The following is a 22,220-nucleotide window of genomic DNA, read 5'->3' as shown; positions in this document are numbered from 1 at the left end:
TAGTATTCCCCCACGCCCAATTAAAAGGACTCTCACCCCAATCGTCCCCCCTGATAATGGAAATCGGCTTGTCACGATAACTCGGCGTAGCCGGCTTGGCTTTTTGTCTACACCCGAAAGCAGGGACGCAGGCTGGGATACAAGCGGCAATAACGCCGGTTCCGACTTCGAGGATGGAGACAATGGATACGTTTGTTATGGCGTCTATCTCGTCGATTTGGGTTAGTGGATTGTATATTCTCGTACATTGACAAAAGGGATAGAGAGGGAGAAAAGACAAGAAAAGAAAGGAGAGTAAAGAAAGGAAAAGACAAACAAAAAAAACATACATGGCATATCCGGCGCTGTCAACCCCCTCTGAAAACAATTCCTCAAAGCATTCGAAACAGTCGCCACAAGGCCCAGACTCATCAGCCCACAAATCAGCGTCTTGCGACCCCGGGTAATCCTCACATGCCAGAGGATGATAACCGGTGCCGAAGTCAAGCAGAGATCAATCACGATCGTGAACCCAGAATGGACATACGATACGCTGTAGACGGATGTCTGGGACAGGCAGATACCGGGGACATCCTTGTTCCACAGTCTTTCCAGTGGGATGCAGGAGACAGTGAGGATGACGACCACACCGATAGTAGCCAGTGTCATGAACAGCATCAGCCAGGCGAGGATCCAGCGGACGGCACGGCTATTTTGGATTCGCAGGATGTAGAGGCTGATCGAGTACTTGGTTACCAGGGAGCAGATCACGTTGATCATTTGGTATATCGTGTTGACCTTGAGGATTTGGAGCACGGTGTGTTCTGGGTCCGGGAGGTAGATGACATGTCGGCCGAGGCCGAGGTTGGCTTCGAGTTGGATTGCTATGAGGCCTGCTAGGAGGGCTATCTGGTCTTGGCTTTAGTAGTTTCCTGGGTGAGGTTTGGGAGGGGATGTACATACCCAGGCGACTACGATACATGTGTCGTCCCAGCCCCAGTTTCTGGTTAGACGGAGGCGCACCCAGGCTCGTAGGAGAACCAGTGCCAGTGCGATTGCCGTTAGGGTGTAATATTCTGCCAGCAGGCCGGCAGTTGTGCAATGGTCTGGTGGGATTGAGGTGTCTTGGTTCGGGACAGAAGTCATTGTGTTGTTAGGAGTGGAGGGTGAGGTAATAGGCTTGCCGGGGCAAATATGAAAACAGATGCATTTTATATTGAGATTTCCTATGTTGATGAACGTTTGTATAGAAAAGCAACTGTTTATTTTGGGTCAAATCTCATCTCGTTACACACTTGGTGCATCCGCTATAACAAAGAACTACTAGGTGTCAATCAGATATAACCGTTGCATTCGATCGAGCTATGCCAAAATTATCAAGCATATACACCTTTTAGCTCATATTTCATTTTCCACACAGAACCAATGGCAAACGCTCTTCCGCGTTCATGATGTATCTAGTAGCAGTTTTAGGTCACGGGTAGCCGTTTACCCTCGTACAATCTAATCTTACTTGCGTATTCTTTGTTTTCGGGTTCTTTATCTAAATACCCAAAGTACCCCAAAGCTTGTCTAAAGCATATCAATGATGGGTAGACGATTCTTCATTGCTCCCCCAAGTCAGCCGAATGCGTCCTGTGCATCCATCCTGATTCTGAGTCCGAAGCTTCGTACCCTGTGCACATTTTCTCATAGGCCAAAGCCACACACAAGGTATTTTGTCTTTATCCTGATAGTAGGTTACCGCAATACCATCCATAGGCGCCGGGAGTAAATACACAATGGCAGATTCGGGTTGTGGAGATTAACTTGGGATTAGGAGATGCATTCGGCCACGGGCTCCAAGTCATCAAAGCCTGTGCCACCGGTAGGTTGATATACGGTTGTTTCTATTGATTTGAAATTTTAGGTCCAAGACTAGAGTATAGGATTGAGGAAGGTAGAGCTTTATTGGGTGTAATAAAATCTAACTTCCGTCGCTTTTGCGAAGCCAAGTGTCTGTCAAACTCCTGGTAGGTCGTATTGAAAAGGCTGGCCCTCAGCCATGAGTTCCACACACCTCTATTTTAAACACCTACCACTACTATCTATACCATAAGTTCAGAGAAACATCACCGGGGCAGAAGATTTGTATTGTTAAGGGGAGAAATTAATTGGGTATGTAAAAGCCTACGCCGAACGGTTGATCATGAGACGAAGATCTATCTGTGTGCTGCTTACATGCTGTGAACCTAGCCTGATAAATCAACCTTTCCTTCTATTCCTCCTGTAGATAGTAGGTGAAGAAATATAGTAAGCGCGCGTGCAGAATGACGACGGGTTCTTAATTGTGTATGATTAGGCTGCAGCAATCAGTGTAGCACCCAAACCGCATCCGACTACACAATCTCTGTATCATATTAACACGAGCAGTTTACATGAATGACGTAGGGAATGACTAGGGTCTCTACAGCTGGTGTGACCTTGGTTCGTTCTTGCCTTAGGTAGTTTCAACTGGCATTCATTGTTCAGGAGACCTGTTGATATCGAGTCTCATGATGTATCAAAAATTTGATATCATAAGTAATGCTTCATACACACGATCCCCACCGCATCACCAGGGATAAAGCGTTGTCGATCCCAGGGAAGAAGCCATGCCTTATAAAAATAGCCCTGGAAAAAGCAAATTTGCTGATCGACGCGACGCCTTCCATTGTGGAGCTCTAAGTTAGCAAATCTCCTAACCGTACTCTGTAGATCGTGTCTGGACTCGGGCGGCTGCCGCGAGGTGAGCTTCCTGCAAATAGATCTGCGAATACCCCTGTATTATGTGCTGAGTACATGGGACATGTCACATCCCCTCATCCTAATGTGGGCCTTAGCATCCACGTTCACCATGTAAAGCAGAACATTGGCTGGCTCTCACCTCACCAGAAAAATCGGCACTCTTGGCGGCTTCACACCGCTATAGACTATGGACGGCCATTCAGCTAGCCCACTGCTGCTAGGTGGCGATACCCTATCAATGACTTGCATGCTTGTAGAGGCGGACGGAAGCTGATGTATGCTGCAGCGAGACAAACTATTCAAATGCACCTCTGTAGGGGTATTGCCTGTGGACCCACCGAGGACAACTAGGCTAGCACGCAATTAACTAGTGTCGTTGCTTGAGTGATCGTCGGAATATCAAGGGTCATTCTGGTAACGTTGACCACACTATTGTGAATATATGAGAAATGTGTAGTGTGTAAATTAGACAGCAAAAGTACTCGTTATCAAGTGATGCTTAGAAATAATGACGGTAGATAATGCAAGACGAAGGGTAGCGGACAGCTTCGTAATACGAAGCTATGGATACTCTATAGACCCTTATGAGGGTGAATCTAAGATACTGTCACGGACCAAGCCAATATAATATAAGTAACTCACATCGAGTAAACCTTGCTAATTGTACAAAATAAGAATGTATAGACTGTAATAGCGAACTGGGGTCATGTGACGCAGAAGTACAGCCCTAAGGTCACTATTGTTCTGTGCTTTCCTTCGCGCGTCTCCAATCGTGACCATGAATATATACAACCCATAACACTGGGGAACTAACCAGACCGATCAAGGCGAAGAGCGTCCCCGTCCACCCGATGCCAATAGTGTTGATTAAAGGTATGGTTGCCGCTACTGCTCCAGCACTGGCTCCGTATCTGACTATATTAAGCGCTGCCATCGCAGTGGCGGGTTGATGAGAATGGAGATCTATGATTAGCATGCTCAGAACGTTACTAGTTCCGGCTGTTGCATTGCCCAGGAAAAACATCACCACCAATGGGGCCGACACATGGACGTCGTACTGCATCAGCCAACTGTAAGCAATCAGGCAGACAAACCAGAGGAATGCCATAGGCAAGATGATCTCAATGCGGGCCTTTTCTAGAGGGATCTTCAGTAACATGTGTTTTGACTGCTGGTTTCGGACAATCTCAACGCCAGCAAGCCGCCCGTGACGTTTGAAATTACGGTCAGTCCAGGTACCGCAGGTCCAGCGAGCTGTCAGGCCGCCAACAGCAAAGGGAATGTATGCTAGCCCGACTTGGAGTGCATTGAAGTTGTACTTGCTCTCAAACAGAAAAGGAATGCAGCTTAAAATCACATTCCAGCCGCACATGATAAATGTGCTGAATAGGATCAGAAACCCGAACTGCTTCGTCGCGACGAGCCGAACACTATCGAACACACCAGGCCTACGTCGAAACGTAACGAGACTCTGGTGATTGGGGCTCACTCGGTGCTTGGGGCGCAGAAGTGCCAGTACAGGTTGGTTCCAGCGCGGTGGAGGCACGCTCCCATCTCCTACAATGACCCGGCATGTTTCCTGGAGGAATCCGAGAATGAGAACGAGTATTATACCCCCGAGAATAGTCAGAAACCAGAATATACTGCGCCACCCTAGATACTGGACCAGAATACCTCCGATGATGGGGCCGATGGCAGGTCCAATAGTCCATCCTAAGGAGGTATATACCAAGTACCTGCCACGCTCAGCTCTTGTGATAACATCTGCAGTTGTTGCCGAAGAGATTCCCGCCACACCACTACTCCCGAGGCTTTGCAAACAGCGCAAGGTGATCAATGCTGGGAAGCTTGACTGCAGGGCTAGCGCGACGCTAACGATTATGTATATTGTAAGACACACAACAAAGACTGGTCGACGTCCTTTGAGATCGGAGACGCTTGCTGTTAGGAGCGGGGCTACTGCTTGTGCAACCTGCAGGTTCCAATTAATCATCAGCTTTTCAAAACAGGTGGCAGTACAAGGAGCATTTACCATAAAGGCAGTGATCGTGAGGCTCATCTGAGTCTTGGAGACATTCAGATCTTTGGATAAAAGGTCGAGAGCCGGGTAATAGATGTCAGAGGAGACAGGACCTAGAAGTGTAACAAGAGAAGCGATGAATATATAGAAAACCTTCTCCTTCTCGGATAGGACAGTATATTGTTCTTTGGGGTTTGCCTCAGAACTGGTGTTATTCTCTTCCTCGCTGTTGTCAGCTTTTCGGTGCTCTTCGAGAGGTACATCACTAATTGCCGACAGGGATTTTGATTGAGCCATCTTTGACATATTGGAACAAATGAGGATCTTAATAGCAGGCACCAAAATTTCTAAGGAAAGAAGGAAGTCATTCCCTCAGGATAAGAGTCCCTGGCTCATCTCTTACCAGCCTTTCCATTGACTGCATCGAGGGAAGGGATGCAAGCTAGGCTACACTAGTTTACTCAGGGGGTACGCACTACGTACCCTTGTTTTTCCGCTGTATGTCTTTCCCTATGAGGCCACGATTTTCGCAAGTTTGCTTTCATTCTTCTGAGCTCCGTTCTCTTGATATCCACCATTTTTCATCCGCAGTAAGGGTCTCTTGGAAAGATTTCGCAAACGCAAGTTGGAATCCACTACGCAACGCCAAGGTTGAAGGCATTATCACGAATTGACTCGCTATACTGTATATTTGGTGAGTGATGCGAGTCCAACCTCATCCCTTGCCAAGACAAAGAGGGAGCTTTTCTACGCCGTATAAAGTAATATAGTATTAAGGAATCTTGGCATGCATGAAGCATGCAGAGATCTACCAATAGTCAAAGTTTTCTGCGCAACCATATGCGCGCCACGCACCACTTGTCGTAAGTGTGCGTAAATGATCGCCGGACCTAGTTTTTATGATGGGTCTGATTGCTTGATGGAGCTCGGGCAAACACAAGTAATCTGATGCAGCTAAGAAAAGGGTCCAGAGAGTGTGGAATGTATTAACTGGTGTCGATAGCTTATAACCTCGAACTCTCCTCTATATATGAGGATGAAGCATAGACCTGACACAAGCCAGTTGAGGTTCGATACAAAAGCAAATATTAAGCTTATTAGCATTGCACAGTTCCATCAAAGATTCAGCAAGATGCAAAACAGCAAAGCTATTGTCAGCTCCAGGTTCCATATTCCCATTCCGTGTACCAATTTGGTGGAATACATTTTCGACTCGGAACCAACAAATGAATACTGGAACCCCGAAGATCCGCTCTTATTGTCGGCGGATGATCCGAGCTTCCCTGGCTATACGTTCGACCAATTGAAGACCTTCACGAAGGCTCTAGCATGCGGGATGCGGGAGACTGAGGGCAAACAGGTTGTTCTATATGGTTTATGGAACTACAACTTCTATATCGCGCTACTAGGATCCTTGGGGGCTGGAGCAGTCTTTTACAACTCTCCGCCTCTCCACATGGGCGGGTCGGTGTCTAGACTTGAATCTCTGAAGCCCGAGTATCTGTTCGTTGGCCCAGAAAGTCTGGACGATATCCCCGATATTCTGTCACAGATGGCTCATCCCCCACAGCATGTGTATGTGGTGGATACCTCCACACACAAGGGAGACGCCAAGTACAGATATGAGCATTGGAGCTCGCTGTTCGACTTTAACGAGGGGTTTTCGTGGCCAAGAGTATGTGACGAGCGTCTAAAGACAACACCAGCGTTGGTCTTGACTACATCAGGGTACGCCGTTTATTTGCTTCTATCGGTGCATTCCAAGTGAAGAATCGAGCCTAACTATTCGCAGGACTACTGGCAGTCCTAAGATTGCAGAACGATCACATTATGGCCTGATTGGGAACACGGAGCAGTTGCTCTATCGCTATAACTTGAAAAAGAGAGAGAAGGAGATCTGGCTCTGTAACTTCTTTCAGTATAGTATCGGGTTCCTTTTGTACGGAATTCTCGCTCCTCTCAAGGCCAGGTATGGGACCATTTTCATGAGAGGGTTTTCCGTGGAGAGGTATGCAAAGGCAGTTGAACAGTTGCGGCCCACAGCCTTGCATTCCCCGAAGCACATCCTGCAAGAATTGCTTGCTCACACGGATGGTGCCGACTTCTCCAGTGTGACAAGCATGCGAACTGGGGGTGCTTATATTCCATACGCCATGTGTGATGCGTGGCAGAAGCTACATGGGTCTACCTGTGAGGTTGTCTGTGGGATGACCGAGTATGTGCACCAGGTTCTAGGTTGAACTGTCCTTGTCTAATAACCAATATAGGGGCGGAATTCATTTTGCATCTGATCCAACCGTGCCGGAGACTGATGAAACAATCGGAGAACTTCTGCCCAACCTTGAAGCAAAAGTGGTTGATAACAAAGGTAGAGTTCTGGCAAAAAATGAGATTGGGGAAATATATATCAAAAACCCCTTTTTCATGACGAGATACCGCAACAACCCAGAAGAAACGAAGGAAGTTTTCAGCGATGATGGATGGATCAAAACAGGTGACTTAGGGAAGGTGAATGAAAAGAACAGATGGTATATTTGCGGGCGAAAGAAGGTGAAAACAGCCCGGACTTGACTTGCTTGGTCAACGCAGCTAATAGTTCAAAGGACCTTTTCAAAGTGAACGGCGGACACGTCTCAGCAATCCTGATTGAACAGGCTATTTCAGTCCATCCAGAAATCTCGGAAGTGGTGGTTGTCCCCGTTGTACTGTCAGTATAATCAGTTCAACTTATTTTGGCCTTCTCCGGATTCCTAACACTGAGCAGTCCGAATGAAGGCGAATTCATCCCACGTGCCTACATCGTCACGGAGCAGAATTCCTCGCTTACACCGGATCTGTTCTTGGAGTGGATGGAAAGGGAAGTACCCTCTGAAATGCATGCACGGGCTGGCGTGGAGTTCCTGGACGCTCTCCCCATCTCTGTGGTAAGTTTTCCCTATCAGTCACAGATGGTTTATTGATCGGTTTTCCAGGCTGGTAAAGTGGACCGTAACTCCCTCCGACGCAAAGCCAATTCTGGACCGCAACGGGCTTGGTTGTCCGCATTGTCTAGAAGCTGGGAGAACCCACATTGCAAACCTAGCCCGTTGCTGATCAAATAGATCATCTCCATGTGATTTTGTCTGAGCTATCATGTCCTAGAATGTGGCGGAAGACTTCATGGCGAATTTTTACTTGATGTTGTCGATGCAAGGCCCCTTGATTGGCTACTGGAAGGGGCAACAACCATATATCGCTAGAGATTGCCATGTAAGCAGAGTGTTGTTTAGAAGCTAAATAGATTAGAGACCTAGATGACAGGGCAGCCAAATTTCTGGCGAATGAAAATGTACCGGATGCAATCGTCAAAGATTCATGTATCCTTGAGTCTATACCAACTTACACTGACGTCAATCTGCGTAGTCAGCTTTAAGAAATTGGATTGAAAAGGAATACATTAGGTAGCTACGTAAGCCAGCAAATGTGATGCACGAGACTCATCAACAATCTGGTCGAGCTTCCTGCCTTTCATTTCCTGTCCCTACCGGTCAATTGCCAACAGCTACTCCGTAGAGTCCGTACGCGTGTCACCAAGCTGCGAAAGAGAGAAGGAATGAGCGGTATGGCGTGATTCTTGCGTTAGCCAGGCTACCAGCAACATTTTTTAGTCAATTTATATGAGATTGCGTGTACTAGCGACATGGAATCACAAATCCATATGTCGGATCAGCATCCCTTACTGTGCGCCTTTTCCATAATTAGCGATCGACCATCCCCTGAAGATCATTCCTGTAAGGATATAGGGCTCCTAGAATGCCTATAAATCTACTATCTGTACGGCCAAGGAAAGGCGTAATAAAGTCAATTCGATTCAATATTCATCGAACCGGATAACTTGACAACGTCTTACAACAAGCATTGCGAGGGCTACATCTCTTTGGACTACACCTTGCATGATTTGTATGACTTAATGGTGGAAATAGTTGTAACATCGTGGTTGTTCTTTTCAATCCATTCATCATAGATCCACAGCCTGGAACGGCTAGCTCAAACGGACAAAGATTGGGGAGCAAGAGACTGATACTTTTGTATGTACTTTGATGAAGAGCGATCAAGCGCTCAATGAAGCTGTATTAACCAAGGCAGAGTGCATTTTGGTCCTGGGAGATTTAGGATGGGGAGCCTCGTAGATCATTGAAGTTTAAAATTAAGCCCATAATTAAGACCGGATATTAGGTTTGTCCACAAATATTTTAAACCATCTACGTTGTCTATACATGCATATCTCTGTGCATCATCGGTCATCAGGGTCACAATAATATCATACAGAATCTACCGGTTCCTTGAGCGCCAGACACTTGACTACACTAGGTTCATCTACCCAAACTTTTAACCCCGATTTCTCCATATACGTTCTGTTGCACTATAGCACGAAAGCAAACAGAATATTAGTAGGGAAGCCTACAGCATACAATGTCCCAATAGTCAATCAATCAATCAATCAATCAATCAATCAATCAATCAATCAATCAAAATTCTATTAACCTGTTCGAGCCTAACTATTGAACGTCTAGCTATGCAGGTGCTTCAAAAGAGCCTAGAATCTAACCGTAAAACGCCATATGCCCACAAGGAAATAATCGAAAGCTTTTATCACAACTAAACCTGCCTGCCACCTGACAGCCCCCCTGAATCCCGTCTTCCTAATCCCTCATCATCCTGCGTCTCTGGCCCCTTCTAGTGTCTCCTGGTATGTAGATATTGGTACGCGTGCTGAGAGGGTTTGACCACGTCCTCCCTGGTGTGACTGTTTACGCATCGTCTTCCACATCTGTCCCCCTTTTGTAGTGACCAGTCAATGTCCCAATAGGTCTTGCGACTCTTGCCCTATCACCAGATGGTGAAAAGCTTGCAGTTGGGTTTTACAGGAGAGGAATTCGGATTTACGATACAACTTCCTGGAGGATGCTCCATACATTCTACACCGATGCGTCTTCAGTCTCGCCGTTTCACCTTGGAAGGCATCTTGCCTCAGGGCTAGGGTGTCCCGGTTATATAAGGATTTATGATATCAACACAGACATTGTGATTCGAAGACTTAAGGTCCATAAGGTTGAAGATCGTTCTCTTGTCTAATCAGTGGATGGTAGATAGACTGCATCATTGGCAGTATTGTTACAAGATCCCAGGGTTGATCTCTGGGACGTAAAGACGAAAACTCTCCTTGTTGATTCTGTGTCTACCATCCTTGAAGTCGTATTTTCATCGGATGGGAAATACCTTGCAGCTTCTTTTGTTGAAAAAAGTAAATCGAAGACTTCGCAGATGATACTATTGAGGGCAAGGCAGTTTTCCCGGTCAATAACTTCACAGAATCAGCTGAATTTAAATCCCCACTCCTGATGCAACAAGCATACAATGGTATATTTTGAATTCTCAGCTCTATCATGAATTTAAAAGTTGACCCTGGTTGATAGACTGAATATCTAGCTTATCTCAGTCTAGAGATTGGAGATAGGGAGCAGTATCCTTTGTCAAGATAAGCCACTCAAGTGGAATCCGCTGCAGACACAAGCTTTACTGCCTCGAAGAGACAAAAGAACTCCTTCAGAAATACCTCAAATTGATGGAAGATGTTTGTAATGACGACGACCTTGATGTTTCCGAAGAGGCAGAGCAAGATCTACAAGACTGGGCTATGGAGCCCTTCCTTGAGATCTTTGAAAAACTGGAGCCCTGCTCGAATCAACAGCAGATGACACTCCAGGACTACCTTTCCCCTGAGACTTATCGATATCAAGTATATGGCCAAGACGGTAAACTACAGCCGTTCTTAGACTATAATGTTCCTCCGAGCCAAATCTCAGATGGCATTTTTGTTGACCAAAGCAAACTATCATCACAGTGGCATTCGTTCCGACCAAAGGATATCAAAATTGAATGCCCAAGTATGGTTGAATCACTGTCTCAGTTCCCAAGAAAGGTCTCTGCTGCTGGAACTGTTTATCACTTCAAACCTGTATATTCAGGAAACCAGCCTGCTGCTCTACGAGAAATCGACATCTATAGGAAGCTGGACGATATTCTGCCCTGTGATGAGATCAGAGTTCCGGCTTTGCATGCTGTTGTTCGAGATGAAAGCGGCTCAGTACTAATTGGGCTTCTTCTCTCGTGGATTGAATGCGGAACTGAGAACTTGGAATGCATTCTGATGTCAGAGATGCCTTTATCATCAAGCTTAAGAGAGAAGTGGCGAATGCAAATTACCACAACTGTGACAAAACTACACGAGGCTGGTATTGTCTGGGGCGACGCTAAGGCCGCGAATATCTTGATTGACAGCAAAGACAATGCTTGGATAATCGATTTCGGAGGCGGTTTTACAGAGGGCTGGGTCGAGAAATCTCAGATGGACACAATCGAGGGCGATTTGACAGCTCTTGTCATAATTGAAGAACTTCTGCAGCCAGAAAAGACCCAAAAGAAGCGAGCCCTTGAAGAGAGCGATGGCACTCAGGCAACCAAGAAACCATTCGAGGTTCGCGTGGATGCGGTGGACTGTTGATCAGTTGCGGGGTGTATATTGAATCAGTCACTCATGTGCTTGTCTTATTAAGCTGGTGGTTCTTATTATTGCTATTGGAGATACGGCAACTGAATTTATCATCTATACGAAAACCGAACCTTCTAGTTAGGGTCATACTGCCCTTCTGCTCACCCTGTCAACGCTACAGCTGCTTGGTGCTTTCCTACACCGATGAATGGTGTCGCCTCCAGTCAGCGGTGCTCTGCTGCAGTTCGTAAAATACTGTATAACTTTTATTAGCTTAGCTGGTTTCTAAGACAGGGAAGAAAGAAAAAGATGTAGAATAAAAATAAATTCTGTATAATAATAATGTACCCATATTATTAGTACAGAGGGCAGTATCATGTATTCATACCTGGGCTGGTAACAAGCAGGGCTTCTGGTCTGTGGTTCAAAGGCGACCAGATGGAGTCCGGGAAATTAAGTACGAGCTTTCGAGAAAGCCTTTTACTTTTCCTTCTTTTTCGTCAGAGACTATGAGCTGATAGACACGCACCCTTATGACCTGCATCAGTGCCATAACCCCTCTGACTGCTTAGGGTCATCCTTGGATGCACATTCCCGATCTATCATTAAAATGAGGTGAGAGATGGACCACAGTGTTGTAACTTGTCCTCTTTCCATATCCACTGATAAGAACCACACCTATGCCACTGTATATCGCGTGGAGAGCGCAATTCTCCAAAGCTCGTCTCTAGCAGTAGAGATCTTGACTCACCAGATTTAGGGTGAGGGTCAGCCATTGTTTGAGTGCGTCGAATGGATAGAAATGAAATGAGACAGAGTACGAATCTCACACTTGTCAAACCCATCTCAGTGTCGAGACTGAAGGTAAGGAACGGTGTGCCTTGTCGAAAGTCAGCCCAGGGAAATCCACGCAGGCACACTCATCGAAACACCAGACCATTTCACAGGCGCACAACTGAGTATTATTCCATGGCGATCATTTGTATTTGTTGCCCTTTCTACGGTAGCTGACGGATCAGAGTCAGCAAAGTCCGCAGTTCATTTGATTTGAATGGGTGACGATCAAGCGTTGACTGAGGGAGAAGTAGAAAAAAGATGAGCAGCTGCCCGGCCGGAATATCAGCAGCATCCGAGGCCTCGATGGGAAACTGAATACGCCGAATACGGTAAGGAGCCGGGCCCCGAGTGTAACCTCGTCTAACTGGATGAGACCACTTCAGCATTCATGGAGCATGCTGAAGTGGTAAATGAGAGTGTGCATGCTGTCTTCATTGATATCCTAATTCATTTTCACCTTCAATTAACAATTGTGAGGGCGACTCGTATTCCGACGGATGGCCGTGATGCTGAGCGGCACATGGTAGTGCAGGGTTATCGGAGATGTAACAATCCAACAGGATTACTCGATAGTCGTCGCGTGCAATGATTCCAATTGCAAAAATTTTCGGGTGGAGAAGCCAACTTTCTGCTGGTTCCTCTAGTGGGTTCATGTCACAAAAAGGATCTACAACTTGTCGCTGTATTCGACAGTAGTCCGAGCATAGTTAGCATGCATCACTGACTAAGGAATATTCATAGGGCTATGTTCGGCGGTATCCGAGGAAGGCAAGTCATGGGATACGAGATTGTGAGACAGAAGGTAATGAATCATTCATTGTAGCGTTAGCCGCGTCAAGAGGTAGAGAGGAAAGCCACGGGAACGGGGGTTATTTAGTAAAACAATTGAATCATAAGACAAATACGTATTTCCAGCAGCAAATGAATACTACCTAGGTACGGAAAAAAAAAAAAGAAAAGAAAAAATATTGACCCGTGCACGCACGTTGTCACAAAACTTCCGAACTTAATCTGACAAGTACGGCCAACCCGATCCACGACTCCAGATAATCATGTAGTAATTATAACGCGAGGCGAATAAAATGCCTCATGCATCGTGCTGCACTCCAACTCGAAGCACCTGCCTATTTAGCTTAGCAACCTTAGCGTAGCTTAGTTGGACCACGAGCCAATCCACGTCCAGTTGTCCACAGCGCATCCCGGCGACGTTATTTTCGCTTACGACGGGTGCCCGCCATAATATGGAGCACAAACTATAGTACAGCCACTACTTAGTACTTAGTACTTGGTAGTACTTTCGTTTACGACGGCTACTAATCAGACCCTGAAACTCCGAGGGAATTAATCACTCATACTGACGCATAGCTTATTCGCATCCTGCGCCACGAAGACCGTCCGGATTGGCTCGAGCTTAAGCTTCGGGGAGGAGAAACGCAAGAAAGAGGTTAGTTGCCAAGATGTTGCCGATACTGCTCAGCCACCTCCATTCATTATTTTGTTTGGTGTTCTTTGGTTGCAAGCGAGGTGATCTCTTTGACATTTGCATCTGATCATCTGTCGTTCCCCTACGTCAGAGGGGGGATGATGGGGTTTTGGGGAGAGGGTGACAGATACGTTCTGACCGTCTATGGATTTTGATGCCATTTTTGAAGACATTGTTGATCTGGATCGGGGATTTTTCTACCTCTTCAACATTATAGAGCCAGTGATAAAGCTGAATCTGAAGGCGGGAAATAAGAACAAGAAAACAAAAAACAAAAAAAAAAGGGGAACCAAAAAGTCATAGCTTTGGAGCTACAGCATGAGCCACAATCTGCCCCGAGCGTCCCCCTTCCCAATTTCTTGACACTTACCGGATAATATCTCAAGACCACGACCCAATATTTAGCAAACCCGTACCTTAGTTCGGAAACCAGGCAGCAGGATTGCCCATCCCAAGGGGGTAACCCGGCGGGATTGAATGAATGGGACAAAAAAAACCACCCCAATGTATGAGGGAATTTGCTGCACCATTCCATTTCACCGTTTTGCCGCTCTCACTAACACAGATGAGGAATGTATGTACAGTACCTGGTAATCACAGCAGAAAATTAAGGGGAAAAAAAATCTCTTTGCCGCACAGGAAATTACCACAGCAGTTGCACTCAGCTGAGAGGGGAAAATCCCGCATAGTGAATGACTTGGTTTGTGCATCTCTTACCGATTCCATCCATGCAGCGATCTCAACTTTGTTACGTTCCCGTTACTTAGTAGGTACCTAGGTACTTGACCTAACTTCCTAATATGGACAGCGTTCCTTAGTAACTCCCGTAGCAGTGAGTAATCGATGTCATCGTAGTATAGTTAGGTAGTCGACCCTGGTGGCTGTGGCTGTCTTTTTTTTCCCTTCTTTCTTGTGATGCAGTTTTCCCTTTTTGACTTTTTTTTCCTTCTTTCTTTTTAATTTATTTTTATCTCCGCTTTGAAACCCCTCTGCTCACGTATAAATTTGGCCGTCACCCGTCTACCATGCTCGTCGATCCGCTCATACTCCTCAAGGGATGCTCATCGACGGTGAAAAGTGGGCTTGTGAAGCTTGCGTCCGCGGACACCGTGTGACGACTTGTAAACATCATGGTGTGTGTCTCTTGTCTACCTCCTCACTCTCCATCGTGGATTAAATATCTAACTATCGACCCCAAAACCCCCCAGATCGACCGCTAATCCGCATCAACCGGAAAGGTCGACCCTTCTCCACCTGCTCCGTATGCAATAACACCCCCTGCCCAACACCAGAAGAGCATACCAAGCTCAAACGCGAGGCCGAGGCCAAATCCTCTTCAAAAGTACAATGTGACCACGCACCACCACCTGAGACCCCTCTGAACCTATAACCAAAGCAAAGAAAAAAGAAACTCTGAATGAAGAAAAACCAAAATCACATATAAGCCACACACACACACTCACACACTGGCACAAACATTTTGTTGTTAAACACCGCAGGCTGATGTTGGGTTGTTTCATTGAGTTTCGCTTGTTCCAGAGAGGTGCCGCTAGAGTCTCTTCGCGTTCGAATTCTGTCTTAGTTCCCATTGCGCCGAGACCGTCGTCGAATTCGCCGAGCCCCCAGAGTCGTCCCCAGATCATGGCCGGTTCGAGTCCCGTCGTGTCTGCGCCCCAGCAGCAGCAGCAGCAGCAACAACTGCTGGTGCAGCCGTTTCAGCCGGAGCTGCACCAGTCGTTTGCGCGGTCGAGTATGACGCTGCCGTTCACCGGTGGCGAGTTTGTGGCGCCGGCGTGTGCTCGATGGGTGATGTGCCTGTGTCGCTGTCGATGATTAGTCCGTTGGATGCGGATCCGACGGGGCGGTTGTTGTTTGGGGAGGCGGAGTTCGGGGATGGGGGGTTCTCGTTGGAGGATTTGGATGTTGGGGCGCTGGAGAGGGAGGTTCTACAGGAGGATTGGTCGTGGTTGTCGGAGAATGCGCTCTAACATTTGTGGTGGGTGGGATCGGTAGGGATGGGCTCTAAAAGGTTTCTCACGATGATGACGATGACGATGATGAGTGATGATCTTGTGTTTTTATCATTGGGTGGGTTGTTCTCTCTCTTCTTTTTTTTGGATTTAGCTTGTATGCTTAAGGGGGGTTACATTCTTTCGTGCATATATGTTCGTGCCAGTACCATAGATTATGGTCAAGTACATAGGTCTGTGACCTCAAGACAAATGCTATGCTCATCGAGAAAAATAGAACTGCCAACTTCTATACAGCCGAGACGAATGCTTGCTACATGATACTATGCCAGGATGTGCAGCGGCCAATAACAAGAGGGATACTAACAATAGCCAGACCGCTAACCCAAAAATAATAAACCTCAGCTCCGGGCTCCCCAATGCAAATGACAGACAGAAAATATACCTTCCGTGCGTGTATATACATCGGTACAACACGGAATCTTGCGACTGATCGACCATGATAGATCCAACTACACCTCCTGGATGTAGTTGGCGGGCACACTCTTGGTCACTCCCCCTCTTTCCACGTCGGCCCATCCGTCACCGCCGTCTCGGTTAACCAGCACAAAGCGATCGCCTTCCGCCATGCTCCATTCCATGTCGCTGCGAGCCTCGTAGTCGTACAACGCCTCCACGTACTTGAGCTTCTTAGCGCCCCGGCGAGGAGCCACAGCTGGTCCAACCTTCTTGCCCGCAGCACTACCTACCATTGAGGCAGAGGAGCTGGAATAAGTGGACCCCGGGCGGTCAGCCATCCCGGGGCTCGCGGGCGCTACGGACGCCGCGGGTGCCGGTTCCACGTAGGAGGCTGGGACGAGACCCTCGGCCGATCCAACACGAACGCGCATCCATCCAGACCCATCTAATTAAGGATGAAAAGTCAGTAAGGCTGCAACATTTCTCTTGAACATGCGGGAAACCTCACCATCCGGTTCAACAATAGTTACATCATCCCCATCTTGAACGGTTATCTCGTCGGCCCCTCCGGCTTGGAATGGATAGATCATCTTCCCGCGTGGTTCGCTTGGCTTCGTTGATTCAGCTACTGGCGGAGCCTTAACATATTGTGCAGGTGGTGGAGCTAAAACCCTATTTCTCTTAGGCTTGGTCTCCTGAACAGGGGCCGGAGTTGTCGCCGCTTCTGGCACTGGGGATGGAACAGCCGATTCGGTCGGGCTAGCCAACGCGGGCTGGCTGGCGGCGTTGGACAGCGACCGGTTAGCACTAACTGCATACCCAGAGCTCAATGAGTTCATCGTATCCTTCCGAGTTAGGGACGGCGCGGCAGAGGAACCAGTTGTTGTTGGCTCAAGGTCGAGTTGTGGCGTAGCATTGGCCTGTTCTTGTCGTTCCACTTTGAGCTTCTTTTTCTCTTCCTTACTCTGTTCACCAGGACATTCGGCAGGGACTTTCATTTGGCATTTGCTGTGACACGTATACCCGCAATCCCGGCAATCGAACCCCTTCGCCGAGAGTCCCCATATCCGCTCCCCGCAGAGGTCACAATTGGTCGGGATTTTGAACGTTTGCGACTTGAAGTTGTGATTCTTGGCACCCAACGATAGATCACCTACTACTGACATAATCGTAGATGTTTCGACTTCAGCAGTGAGCTTCTTGCGTTCCACTTCATGCAAAGCGCCCTGCAGGTAGAAGATAGATCGGACTATATCGACCTCGCTACGGTTGTCTTTGCCTTGTTGGATGCTCTCGCGGATCCGCTTGGATGTTTCCACGTCCCTGCGTTTCTGGTCGGCCTCAACCCTCAGTTCCCGAACTTGCGTTTTACTCTTGCTGAGCAGGTTGCGCAAGAAGACCTTTGCAGTCTCGTCGGTGATAAGCGCTTCGTCATCGTGCCAAATAGGGCTCGGCTCGAAGGTCATGTTCGGTGGTTCCTGTGACTGGCTGACATTGTGGCGCAAGAACATGAGTGAATCGAGGTGTGGGACATTCCGTGGGATTTCGTTGAGTAGATGGGACATATGTTCCATACTCTTAGACAGAGAAGACTTCTCCAGTTGCGCTGCAAGTGACCATAGCGAATTCAACTTGGATACGCGCATTTCGTTGAGGTTTTGCAGGCTCTGGAAACAGTATTAGCTATATGGATTTCGACCCCTAGGGTCCTTTCTCACATCTAGTAGCTCCGGGACGTATTCGTGGTAGAACCGTTCCTTCAACTTGTTCGTCACGTTGATGCTGATGAGGTACGTATTCTGCCTCGGTTAGTAACGGTCTTCAGGCAGAAAGGTGCTACCAACTTTGACGTTGTTCATTTCCAAGATCTGCTGCTGATATGCAGCCTGGGCCTTGGCTTTACCATGATCGAACGAATTCTCCATCTTTTTCCGCCTACCCTCCACTTCTTGGCACACCCCATCGTATTTGCCCTTTGCCTTCTTGAGGTCGCCGTAGGCAGCGTCTCTTTCCTTTTCCAGCTTCGCATGAAATTCGACGTGAGACTTTCGGATTTCCTCATATTGCGTCGCAGCTTGTTTCAGAGGTTCCGCAACCTGGAAAACGAGGTCTGTAGCGAACTGATCACGTTCCCCCGCATGCGATTCAACGGCTGTCAGGTGCGTAGTCCAAGTGGTAAGTGAAGCGCTTTCGAGGGAGCCTGGGGTCATGGTTGGAGTATCTCCGACGCTCAATGCGCTTATTTTCTTGGCTTTGCGATCGTGGTATTTTCGGCAAAGGGCCGTCAGCTTGGCGGCGTACTCCTTTTCGATGGCGCTCCGTTCCCGGTAGAACTGTTGTATCTCGTCGAGCCATTGTACCCCGTGGGAGACCTAGTCAGAAGAGCTATTAGTAACAGTCTGCTAAAATCAATGCCACAACTGTGTTCAGTGAAGCATGGAGATAGTCGTGGGAAGTGACAAAGGAAACATACCCAATTGTTGACTGGCTTGAATGCATCCTGTTGTACATTCGCGTTAGATATACCCTTCTCATCGTATCTGAACGGTGAGTACCTTTAGTTCCGCTCCAAATTGAGGAGCCACATCGGGTGTTGCCATTGTAGATGTGACAGCCCCTCAGAGATCGCGCGCATGAGACTTTTTGATGTCAAGGACAAAACTTTAAGACACAAATCTGTTAGATTTAGGCAGCTATGATTGGAACTGACTCTGCCACGTACCTCCACGTGCTGTCTTGTCTTGTGCGACGGGAATGCCTCGTCGTGACTTCGCTTTGGAGAAGAAAGGAGTGGCCAACCGCTAAGCGCATCTGTACCTGACAATCTATCTACCTGAAGGGGTCGGCCGAAGCGGGGAAGATGGCTGGAGTAACGCCGGTGACAATACCGAACGACTGTCTCAGGCCACGTTGGCGGCTCTCAGACGCCCACCAGGGCCAAGATAGGCGTAATATTACGTCATGGCTGTCCGTACTGAACCACACCCTCCACCGCCTTCCGTATAACGTTAGATGATATCTGCTCGATCGTTCGCCTAACCAGGAATAGTGTGTTTGCAGTATGCTGGGCGGTAGGTGTTGGGTTTTTTGGCTGTCGTCACGTCCCTCTGAGAAATATACCTACCAGGCGCATATATAGCTGCTGTGGTACTACTCTTAGCTTCTGCGTCTGAGGAAGACTGTCTCAATACCTAGTCTTTCCAACCCTCTTGCTACAGAGGTTTTCACTTTCTCTTCCACATACCTCTCCCGATCGATCTTTTCTGTTCCAGCGAGCTCGCTTTACCCCGCGGCCCTCTCTTCACCGTCTTGATCGCCTCTGCCTCGCCCTGACAGCCTTCGTCCAATCACCTAACTTTCTCTATTCCGCAAAGCTCCTTCACGATGTCTGCAGAACAACCTACTGAAACTGCCTCCGCTGGTAACCCTCTGGCTGATCGCATCACCACGGCCGATGGATCGAAACCTGAAGGTATGCGTCATTCCGTGTTGCCAATAGCAGTCGCCATACGTGATCCATACGACACTTGCTAATGTCACTTCCGTGCAGAAACTACCGAAAAGACCGACAATGAGCAGGCCGATGGCGCTGCCACACAGTTGGGCGGCTCGGAACTTAACGAGCCTGAATACACGGTCGAAGTCAAACTTAGCGATCTCCAGGCGGATCCTAACAACCCTCTTTTTTCCGTGAAGAGCTTCGAGGACCTTGGACTGTATGTAAAACCTTGTGCTTTGGATCTGCCATCCTGTCCCCGCTAAAGAAGTGTCGATCATCAGGGACAATCGCATCTTGCAAGGACTGTCTGCCATGAACTTCCGTAAACCTTCAAAGATTCAAGAAAGAGCGCTCCCGTTGCTCTTGAACAACCCTCCGAAGAACCTGGTCGGCCAGTCCCAGTCGGGTACCGGAAAGACAGCTGCGTTCGTCCTCAATGTCCTTAGCCGCTTAGACCTGTCAACAGAACAGGCGCAAAAGACGCCCCAGGCTCTGATCTTGGCTCCAACCCGAGAGCTGGCCCGTCAGATCGTTGGTGTCGTCCAGGTGATGGGCCAGTTCCTGGACGGTCTTTCCATCTCTACAGCCGTTCCTGCAGACACTAACAGTCGCCATTCGAAGATCGAGTCCTCCGTTGTCGTTGGTACTCCTGGAACAGTCATGGATATGATCAAGAAGCGTATCATGGTTGCGAATAAACTGAAGGTTCTTGTTTTGGATGAGGCGGATAACATGCTCGACCAACAGGGTTTGGGCGACCAGTGTATTCGTGTCAAGGCGTGAGTTCCTAGGTCTTCCCTGTGTTTAAGTTAGGGCAGTTTCAGCTAACCGTACACAGGTTGCTGCCAAAGGATATCCAAGTCGTTCTTTTCTCCGCCACCTTCCCCACCCACGTTCACCAATATGCGTCCAAATTTGCCCCGCAGGCCAACGAAATTACGCTGCAGCACGAAGAGCTGACCGTCGAGGGCATTAAGCAACTTTACCTTGACTGCTCCGACGAGGAGGATAAGTATAAGACTCTTGTTCAACTTTACGGTCTTCTTACCGTTGCCTCCTCTATCATTTTCGTTAAGGTTGGTGGCCCTCCTTCGTCATCAGGTCGCATCTAACAGTCCATAGACACGAGCATCCGCCGTCGAGATTGAGAAGCGTATGGTCGCCGAAGGTCATACTGTTGCTTCTTTGACTGGTGGTATCGAGGGTTCTCAGCGTGACGCTGTTATTGATCAATTCCGTGCGGGCCAGGCTAAGGTGTTGATTACGACCAACGTGCTTGCCAGAGGTATTGATGTCTCTACGGTGTCCATGGTTATTAACTATGTGAGTCGAAATGATGAAGCGTTGCCACCATTCAGAGAAATCAGTACTAATCTAGTGGTCAGGACATTCCCGAGCTTCACCAACCTGGCGCGCGGGAGCGCCAGGCGGACTTTCAGACCTACCTGCACCGTATTGGTCGTACCGGACGGTTCGGTCGTGTCGGTGTCTCGATCTCCTTCGTTTCCAACCGGGAGGAGTGGAATATGCTCAACCAGATCCAACAGTACTTTAACTGCACTATCCAGCGGGTCGATACGAAGGACTGGGACGAAGTGGAGGATATCATCAAGAAGACTATCAAGAACACCCGTGCCCAGGCGCAGTTCGGGCGGTAGAGTGCGAGGGCGGAGCACGGCGACCTGTATTGCTTTAATTGATGGCTGATGTGAAGATTTACGAGGTTTTCTTATGTGGAGGAAAAGTCCCAAAGAACCATAGATACCAACGACATGACCATATTTTGAGAATCTCAATCAACTTGTAGATATCCTATTGCTATATTTTTGTTGCTGATTAGAATTTTCGTAATCTCGCAGTCGCAGAAGTCGATACGTAGAAGTCACGTGCAGTCGAGCTCTGCATCACTTGACAATCTGTAGCGCTAGCCCAGCCCATGCAGGAGATCGTGAAAAGCATATTAATAGCTCTAAGCTTATACGGAGGTCTTATTAAGCTTATCAAAATTTGGCAAATAACGTAGGCTTATTAGAGGAATTGGTATGGTTGGTGGTTAATGGAGATGAATATATATATCTAGAGAGAGAGACGGACACTAGTAGTGAACCCAAGTGTCAAATATCCGCAAATCTAGTTCATCGGGGATCAAATGTAGATTGAGTAATCAGCTATCAGGTGACTTGCCCCGAGGGGGACCGATCAGGTAGCAGCTTCGGTTGGGTTTTGATGTCGAGTAACGTGGTTCCAGTGTAGTAGTCGACAGGTCATTCCAGATTCTTGGAATGAGGGGGTTTGATTTGCCGCAGCCCCGCGTTGCATTCAGTCCAACATCATCTTGCATCCAGGAGACAGGAGACCGAGACCCCTCGGGAATGTGTGCTCAAGGTAAAATAAATTCGGACCAGGAGTGTACGGGGACAGAATTAATATGGGATATCTACTTCCAGCTTATCATTTCTGGTGGAGTTGATTGTATTGATCGGGGAGATAAAGCAGGAGATAAGTCGGCCACTATCGATAGAGGGGAAGAACAATGATAAGGGATCCATCCGATACGATAAGGTGCGGAGAGACCAAAGAATGAAAGAAGGTTCAAGTCAATGATTACCGTACCAATTCACAGGTCACATGCTGTAAGGGAGGAATGCAGCTGCAAAAGGAGTCCAGCTTCTTCT

The 22,220-nt window shown here is 47.8% G+C and overlaps 8 protein-coding genes across 8 annotated transcripts; 5 read left to right on the top strand and 3 right to left on the bottom strand.

Moving 5' to 3' along the window:
* Positions 1 to 37: 37 nt before the first annotated feature.
* Positions 38 to 1,125, bottom strand: ANOM_008638 (uncharacterized protein; the record flags this gene model as incomplete). Its single annotated transcript, XM_015553894.1, has 3 exons — positions 38 to 204; positions 330 to 888; positions 943 to 1,125. Coding segments are annotated over 3 exons (909 nt in total), but the record flags the coding sequence as incomplete, so codon positions are not given.
* Positions 1,126 to 3,481: 2,356 nt separating this feature from the next.
* ANOM_008637 (uncharacterized protein) lies at positions 3,482 to 5,062 on the bottom strand (the record flags this gene model as incomplete). The annotated part of the gene is made up of 1 exon (XM_015553893.1): positions 3,482 to 5,062. One exon carries the CDS (start codon positions 5,060 to 5,062, stop codon positions 3,482 to 3,484), a length of 1,581 nt encoding a protein of 526 aa, XP_015403777.1.
* An 835-nt stretch (positions 5,063 to 5,897) lies between these two features.
* Positions 5,898 to 7,689, top strand: ANOM_008636 (uncharacterized protein; the record flags this gene model as incomplete). Its single annotated transcript, XM_015553892.1, has 5 exons — positions 5,898 to 6,493; positions 6,558 to 6,980; positions 7,033 to 7,315; positions 7,369 to 7,472; positions 7,530 to 7,689. Coding segments are annotated over 5 exons (1,566 nt in total), but the record flags the coding sequence as incomplete, so codon positions are not given.
* A 2,681-nt stretch (positions 7,690 to 10,370) lies between these two features.
* On the top strand, positions 10,371 to 11,309 carry ANOM_008635 (uncharacterized protein; the record flags this gene model as incomplete). Its single annotated transcript, XM_015553891.1, has 1 exon — positions 10,371 to 11,309. One exon carries the CDS (start codon positions 10,371 to 10,373, stop codon positions 11,307 to 11,309), a length of 939 nt encoding a protein of 312 aa, XP_015403772.1.
* Positions 11,310 to 14,674: 3,365 nt separating this feature from the next.
* ANOM_008634 (putative Cu-dependent DNA-binding protein) lies at positions 14,675 to 15,019 on the top strand (the record flags this gene model as incomplete). Its single annotated transcript, XM_015553890.1, has 2 exons — positions 14,675 to 14,750; positions 14,826 to 15,019. 2 exons carry the CDS (start codon positions 14,675 to 14,677, stop codon positions 15,005 to 15,007), a joined length of 258 nt encoding a protein of 85 aa, XP_015403775.1. The 3' UTR covers positions 15,008 to 15,019.
* Positions 15,020 to 15,258: 239 nt separating this feature from the next.
* Positions 15,259 to 15,605, top strand: ANOM_008633 (uncharacterized protein; the record flags this gene model as incomplete). The annotated part of the gene is made up of 2 exons (XM_015553889.1): positions 15,259 to 15,410; positions 15,455 to 15,605. The coding sequence occupies 2 exons, from the start codon at positions 15,259 to 15,261 to the stop codon at positions 15,603 to 15,605; spliced, it is 303 nt and encodes a 100-aa protein (XP_015403774.1).
* A 494-nt stretch (positions 15,606 to 16,099) lies between these two features.
* On the bottom strand, positions 16,100 to 18,844 carry ANOM_008632 (putative actin polymerization protein Bzz1; the record flags this gene model as incomplete). Its single annotated transcript, XM_015553888.1, has 7 exons — positions 18,769 to 18,844; positions 18,602 to 18,707; positions 18,520 to 18,546; positions 17,891 to 18,418; positions 17,765 to 17,845; positions 16,555 to 17,713; positions 16,100 to 16,491 (listed from the first exon to the last, which is right to left on the bottom strand). Exons 2-7 carry the CDS (start codon positions 18,644 to 18,646, stop codon positions 16,100 to 16,102), a joined length of 2,232 nt encoding a protein of 743 aa, XP_015403764.1. The 5' UTR covers positions 18,647 to 18,707; positions 18,769 to 18,844.
* A 553-nt stretch (positions 18,845 to 19,397) lies between these two features.
* dbp5 (ATP-dependent RNA helicase DBP5) lies at positions 19,398 to 21,203 on the top strand (the record flags this gene model as incomplete). Its single annotated transcript, XM_015553887.1, has 6 exons — positions 19,398 to 19,518; positions 19,597 to 19,762; positions 19,827 to 20,324; positions 20,384 to 20,621; positions 20,668 to 20,868; positions 20,931 to 21,203. Exons 1-6 carry the CDS (start codon positions 19,431 to 19,433, stop codon positions 21,201 to 21,203), a joined length of 1,464 nt encoding a protein of 487 aa, XP_015403773.1. The 5' UTR covers positions 19,398 to 19,430.
* Positions 21,204 to 22,220: the final 1,017 nt, after the last annotated feature.

Source organism: Aspergillus nomiae, assembly GCF_001204775.2.
Source record: "Aspergillus nomiae NRRL 13137 chromosome Unknown contig00311, whole genome shotgun sequence".
NCBI lineage: Eukaryota > Fungi > Ascomycota > Eurotiomycetes > Eurotiales > Aspergillaceae > Aspergillus > Aspergillus nomiae.
This window is presented reverse-complemented; position numbering and strand designations above follow the sequence as displayed.